At 38.4% G+C, this 7,009-nt stretch overlaps 1 protein-coding gene across 3 annotated transcripts in view; it reads right to left on the minus strand.

Moving 5' to 3' along the window:
- Positions 1 to 1,795: 1,795 nt before the first annotated feature.
- Positions 1,796 to 7,009, minus strand: part of PANK1 (pantothenate kinase 1) — a 53,783-nt gene continuing 48,569 nt past the window's right edge. For all 3 annotated transcript variants that reach the window (XM_035024697.1, XM_035024705.1, XM_035024714.1), the window contains 2 exons: positions 5,686 to 5,811; positions 1,796 to 2,394 (listed from right to left, as the gene is read on the minus strand). In XM_035024697.1, the coding sequence (XP_034880588.1) occupies positions 2,335 to 2,394; positions 5,686 to 5,811 (186 nt within the window). In that variant the 3' untranslated portion in view covers positions 1,796 to 2,334. The remainder of the gene's footprint in view (positions 2,395 to 5,685; positions 5,812 to 7,009) is intronic.

Below are 7,009 nucleotides of genomic sequence, written 5' to 3' on the forward strand. Positions count from 1 at the left end.
TCTCTGCTCGGCGGGAAGCCTGCTTCTCCCTCTCCCACTCCCCCTGCTTGTGTTCCCTCTTTTGCTGTTTCTCTCTGTCAAATAAATAAAATCTTTGGAAAAAAAAAAAAAAAGCCATGCTCTAGACTACCTGACCATCTTGAATTCACAAGTTCAAGATAAAAATTCTTTAGTCTTGTCAAGTTTCTTCTTAATGTTGAGCCAAAGGAAAGTCCCTATGATTCAAGTGAATGTAAAAATCCTCAGGCTACAAGTTACTCATTATAAAAAAAGGCTGGCTATAGGTAGCCAACATTTACTGATATTTGTATAGTGGAAGAATTGATTTCCTCAGCTAAACCAACATCTTACGCATTTGCAATGAAAGATCAAGTGATTCCAGATAATTAAAAAATTATATAATTACATTAACTTGCCCTGATTTCTTTTGCAGAACCATAATCCAAGGTCTACTATTACCTGACAGAGGAGAGTAGGACTGATAGAAGGGAATAGTCAAAAAAGGCACTAATGTAGATCACATATACATTTTTATACTTATCTTTTTCAAGAACATCTTAGTTGCTTGAATTTTTTTAAGCCAGGTGGAAGTTAATAAAATGTATTTGTGATGACCAAATTTTGAAAAATTTTTTGAATTACCAAATATAGTAATAGTATTTTGGCAATGAGTCAGTTGTATAAGAACGATAAAGCTATTTAAAAAAAATCTCTGCATAGAGTTACAGCTTCAGTTGAAGACACCCTTATAGGAAAGCCTCAAATTGTGAAATGTAGGGTAGCAAAAATACAACACATTCATTTTATGGTACAGAAGCAGATAATATGGACATGAAGATTAAGAAATGAAAATAACATATACACTAAAAACATCACAACAGAAACAGGCTTTATTTCAACCAGACAAGTGAACACTTCAATTAACATCACGTTCTTCAAGACTTGAAGATATGGCAATTAAAGATGGTGCTCAGGAGGCAGAAAAGGAAAGATTCATCATGGAGGAGTTGCACTGCCTTGAAAAATCCCTTTCAACAATATGCTCAATTCAAAAGATTAATCAGTTCTAAATCATTAGACCTCATGCGTTTCAATATTTGTACAAGACTCTCATTTGAAAGTTACCCATCAGTTCCAATGACATCTTTCAAAAAAGACAAAAAATATGTATAGAGAGATCAGTATCATGATTTTTTTTTTAATATTAGAAACTGGGATTGAAATACAGTTTTCAGTTTGAAATATTTCAAATGAAAAAATGTTAATATTTAAGATGCCTTGTTACAAAGCTCCTATGTACATACGTGTACAAAACAAATAGGTATTATTACCTGACACCTCAACCCATGACTTCTCCCCCCTCTCCCAATGTGAATAGTTAATCTACTGGGAGACTTTACCTGGGAAGTTCCAAAGTCCTGCATAAGGATTTGCTGCCACTCATAGGCTGGGCCTGAGTGAGGACATTTCATCAGAGAAACATTTCAATTTAATATAACCTAACAGAAAATAAATCCAACAAAACATTGCATATTCGTAAGGGTTAAGACAAAATTGCATATCATTCTCAACTTTCGCCTGACTCATAAAATTCATGAACACTTTCAGAGTTTTCTCATCAAGGGCACTTTCGAGAGCTTTCAATCTCGTGCTTAACTTCGTATCGAGTTGGTCAGCACCTTGATTGATACGAACAATTAGGTTAAAGAAAGGTATTGGGGAGGAGAGGGAGTCATTTGAGGACAGAAACAGGGGGAAGGACCCTTTTTCCCCCAAAAAAAATCCAAAAAAAAAAAAAAAAAAAAAAACCAAGACGAAAAAAGGCATATAAACAAACAAACAAAATTGTGTTCACAGTAAAACATGCCAGATTTGTAGTTTCATTTGAAACCAACAGCAAATCATGAAACGTCATGAAGAATATAAGTAAAGGTAGAATCTCCTAGAGTCATTACTAAATGAAGTTAAAATTACCACACGGATCAGTAAACCCCAGAAGAAAAATAAACAGCACTTACATTTCAGGTCCTTCCTACATATCATACAACTTTTCAAGGTTAATGCATAAAATTCGTAGGTTTGGCCTCGCTGCACAAACTTTTTTTTTTTAAAAAATACAGTATACAGAAAAAACTCTTGTATTCCCCATTTTGAATCATCAGCTCAAAACCCAAGAGTAAAAGATCAGTTAGAAGGATTTTAAATTATTTACAAATCCAGCAGGTTCATCTGCCATAATGGCTTGGCTTCCGTCCCACAGCGGCATCTACCTCCTCCGGCGGCAACTCTCAGTTCTCTGTTCTCACAGAAGGTTCTTCCGTCCACTGGTCATCACTACTGGTCATCAGTCATCTTGAACAGTTCCAGCAGCGCCCCAACAGCCCCGAAATAACCCTACAAAAGCAATAGGAAAACTTGCGCACGATGATCCCTAAACAGCCAAATGCTTACTGTGTTTAATAATTCTAGGAATGCTGCTCCCTACTGTTGTAGGTAAAAAAACCTTAAAAGCTGAACTCTGCCATGCTCTGTAGAGTAATAGTCATAATATTTATTAGATATACCTGTTTTTCTATCTTAAATAAGCTAACGGCTGTAAATAAAGCGCTTAGGGAGATGCCATGACTGCTGGGATTGGTAGAATTACAATGATTGCATTTTAATCTGTGCCATGGCAAAATTCATACTATGAACCCCATTTCACTGATGAGAAATGACAGGTACTAAAGTAAATTTCCCCTTCAGGGTCACACACTTGTGCCAGGGCTCAACCCCAAATCTGTCTGACTTCCAAGTTGTATCTCACAGATGAGAACTCAAAGCTTCCCTCAGCAGATCTTGGAAAGGCATCTAAATCAGCTGGAGCTGCACTTTGCTCATCTGTAAAATAAAAGCCCATGTTTTTGTGAAAGTGCAAGGAACTGAAAAATAAAAATGTTTAGAGAACTTGGTTTCCAAAAGGTCTGAGACTCCATGCCTGTTCCCTGACTCAAGAGTCACCAGCCCGAATGGGAGGCCGCTTGCCAGGACTGGCAGTTACACGACGGGATCTCTGCCTCGGTGGCTGCCAGCTAACATTTCTTGAGGCCTCATTATATGCTAAAAATAGTTCTAAGCACTTCACATGAATTTATTTAATCTCCACAATAACCTTATGAGACAAATATTATTATCACCCCATGTTACAAAGGCTAAAACGAAGATGGAGAGGTAGGGTCATTGTCTAAAGACTCCTAGTCAGTCAAGAGGCTGTGTCTTCACTGCTTGGCTGATGACTTCTCAATCCTGTTAGTTGAATGAATGAGACTCCGTTGAGTGAGGACTCCTGAGGCAGGGCAGGAAAACCGTCCCACCAGCGCCTCCCCAAAGTTCTCTCTCCACAGTATCTTCCAGGAAGGCCTGCCTAAGCCAGACTGAATCTAAGAACGCAGAGCCCTTTCTGAGAGATCTTTACAAGGGGCTGTAAAAATGCTCCACTTCCATTGGCTACAGAGACCGAGTTATGACACGCGCATAACAAAGCCAAGCCACAGTCCACAGAGGCCTAGGATTGCACAAGTTAACGTAGGTGACTGTGTTTTTACCTACAGAAGTGAGTTTCCCCAAAATGCTGGATCTCACTCCCTATTTTACACCAACTAACTCCCCATGTGACCTCCTGGATGGCTTTTAATCCCTGATGGCTCCCAGAGTTTGTTTTCTGCCTTAGTTGAAGAGAATCTGGATTTAGGCTTGCCAGATAAAATATAGATAAATGCCAGATAAAATAACTGTGTCCTGTATTTTTAATCACTAAATATGGCAACTCTAGCTGAACTGGAACAGTGGTTTTTCTTTTTTCGTTTTAATTGCTTTTTAAAAGCTGAGGTACTTTATCCTTTTTCAAACAAAATCTTACATGGAAATGATAAATAAGTAGGTAAAAAGGGAGGTACTCTGGTTGGGGGGGAGGGGAGGTGAAAATTCTGGGACTCCATTCCCCTCACCCCCCAAAAGTTCTATGGCTCCATGCTTTAAGCCTGCTTAAAAAAACAGGCTTTCTTTAGTATTAAGTTCTATCACTGGGCCTTAACTATTTAGTATTTAAATTCCTATTGTTTTATCTGCATCAAGAAAACAAAACACGGGCCTAGGAAACTCTAAATAACTTGTAAATACATGGGCAGCTTTTCAGATAAATAATTTGGTTTGAAGATGAGGAAAATGCCAGAGTAGTTATTCATTACAAGTTTGTGATACTAGTTCTCTCAAAGTTTTTTCTACTACAATACACACCAGGGATTAGGGACCTGCCCTGATAAACAGTTGCTCTCTACAGTACTGATTTTAAAGAAGGTGGCAGAGGAGGTAGGGAAGAGAAAGGTCCCTCACTTACTCTTAGAAATTTGATTTATGGGATTGTAGAAACTTGATAGAAGGGACTCTCTCAACTAACTGATGTTCATATCCTCTGCAGACAGATTGCTAAAGCCTAAGGACACCAGCCTCTGGGCCAACAGGCTCCTCTGAGCAACCCCTGCACTTCTGTTCTCACCAATGCAGTTGTCTGCTTGCCAAGAGTCAGCTGTGTTTATCCTCAGATTTGTTTATGACAGTTTTATGTTAATGTCATAATCTAAGTTAATACCTAAACCAATAAAAAGAGTACAAAATAAATTGGTCACTTCTATGAAAATCCAGTTAAATTCTCAAAAAAGATTGAAAAAGGCAGTTACAAACCATTACTCTCTATTTGGGTGGATCCCAATACACATGAAAGGTTGAGGGAAAAATCTAGAAGGATTGTGCAACCAGAGTGCTTCATAGGTATCTTTAATCTCTTGATCCATTTTAAAGAAATAAATCAGAAATCAAAGAAGGCATATGATATTTGTGGATTATGAAAAAGAGGATAACAGCAGAACCCATGGTCAAAAATAGGCCTTGGTCCTACATCAAAGAAATTGATGAGTGAATGAACATTTATGTTTTATGTTAAAATAAAGTGGTTAAACTAGAGAGGTATTTTTTAATGATTACTCATTTTAGCTGATTTTTTTCTTAAATTTAAATTTAAATTTTTTTTAAGATTTTATTTATTTATCTGACAGAGAGATAGGCAGCAAGAGCAGGAACACAAGCAGGGGGAGTGAGAGAGGGAGAATCAGGCTTCCTGCTGAGCAGGGAGCCCCATGCAGGGCCTGAACCCAGGACCCTGGGATCATGACCTGAGCCGAAGGCAGACGCTTAACGACTGAGCCACCCAGGTGCCTCTGATTTTTTTTTTTTTTAATTAACCAGCTACCAGTCCTTATTGCTGGAGAAGAAAGCTTTCATTTTATATATAGTTCTTCTTTATCCTTTGTATAAATGCAAAGTTTAAATGGCAACTCTTTCTACTTGACCAATTTTAAACTTTTTTTTTTTTAATTTTGACAGAGAGAGAGAGAGACAGCAAGAGAGGGAACACAAGCAGGGGGAGTGGGAGAGGGAGAAGCAGGCTTCCCGAGGAGCAGGGAGCCCGATGCGGGGCTCTATCCCAGGACCCTGGGATCATGACCTGAACCAAAGGCAGATGCTTAACGACTGAGCCACCCAGGCGCCCCTCTACTTGACCAATTTTAAAACTGAGGGACTCACTCAACAGTTAGACAAAGCCAAATACACTCCATGTAGGACAGCTAAGTCCATGCAGACTTGACCTACCTCATGTTCCAAAAACAGAGCTTTTAGCTGTCCTTTGGACCAAAAATCCATTGCATATGCTAGCAGCTTCATGGAGACCATATTGATTCTGAGAAAGTTCCCAACAAACACAACTCTGTCAATATTCTGGAAAAAAAAAATTAAAGAACAATTAAATAATGGTATAAAAATAGCATTTAGTAAAGACCCAATGTTCCATACTTCACTGTACTCCCAGGACTTTGCAGAATCAATTTGTTTCTTAAGTGAAATTATTTCAGCATTTCCACGATGAAGTAGAACAAACTTCACACTGCATTCCAAAGAACAAAAGGGTGAGATTCTGGCTCGGTGAGGCAGTGACTTATATTGGGCTTATTTGCAAGTGTTATGTCAGATTGACTTAGGCCTGATATGAAATTCAGCTACCAATACACATATAAAATTTTAACTGGAGTTCAAGTTCAGCTAAATTTGCCTTTGCATTCCTTTCAATTCCCCCAACTTCCAACTATAAAATATTATAACCAACTCATAAATAAAATGGCCCTGGCATGGGTTATTCATCTAACAAGTTTGCTCAGTTTGCTCTATGCCAAACACCAGAATACAAAAAGAAACAATTCCCAGTCTCTATCCTTGGGCTATATGGTGGACAATCCTGTTTGGTCAACATGTGGGTTGAAATATGGTAACGAAAAATACATCTAACTTTTGTTGACATGGATATGGATTTGCATTCTGCACACACACTTAACACTGAGCTCAGCCTGTCTACCACCCACTCACTCACAGAGCCAGTTGCTATGGTCACTTATGTCAAAGGAAGGGAGTCCCAGAAGCTGGCATTCTTTTCTGTTCAGTCTATCAAGAGTCATCAGGATCTAGGAATATGGCCTCTTAACTGTCTCAAGTTTTGACAATGTAAATTGATAAGCCCATTAACTACTGTGAATATTTTCTATGGGTGGACGTGTGGGAGGTGGTTTTAATAAGTTTCCACAAATAAGAACGGTAGCTACAAACTGCCCAGACTGAGATGTGACAAGAAACACTCAGAGTAAGTAACTCAGATTAAAGAAGAATTTAATTAAATTTAGGAGTTTTGTTTTTTCCCCTAAAACAAGGGAGTCCAACGTAGGACTTCCTCAAAGCCCCAGGCCTGCATTAGTCTGGTAATGAGCCAGAAGGAATAGAATGGCAATAAAAGCTGATGGACATTCTTTATTTCAAATAAATTCCAGGTGGGTCAAAGATATGACTGTGGGGGAAGAAAGAAAGAGAGAAAGAGAGAAAGAAAGAAAGAAAGAAAGAAAGAAAGAAAGAAAGAAAGAAAGAAAGAAAG

This window comes from Mirounga leonina, unplaced genomic scaffold (assembly GCF_011800145.1).
Source record: "Mirounga leonina isolate KUSES-001 unplaced genomic scaffold, KU_Mleo_1.0 Mir_114, whole genome shotgun sequence".
Classification (NCBI taxonomy): Eukaryota; Metazoa; Chordata; class Mammalia; order Carnivora; family Phocidae; genus Mirounga; species Mirounga leonina.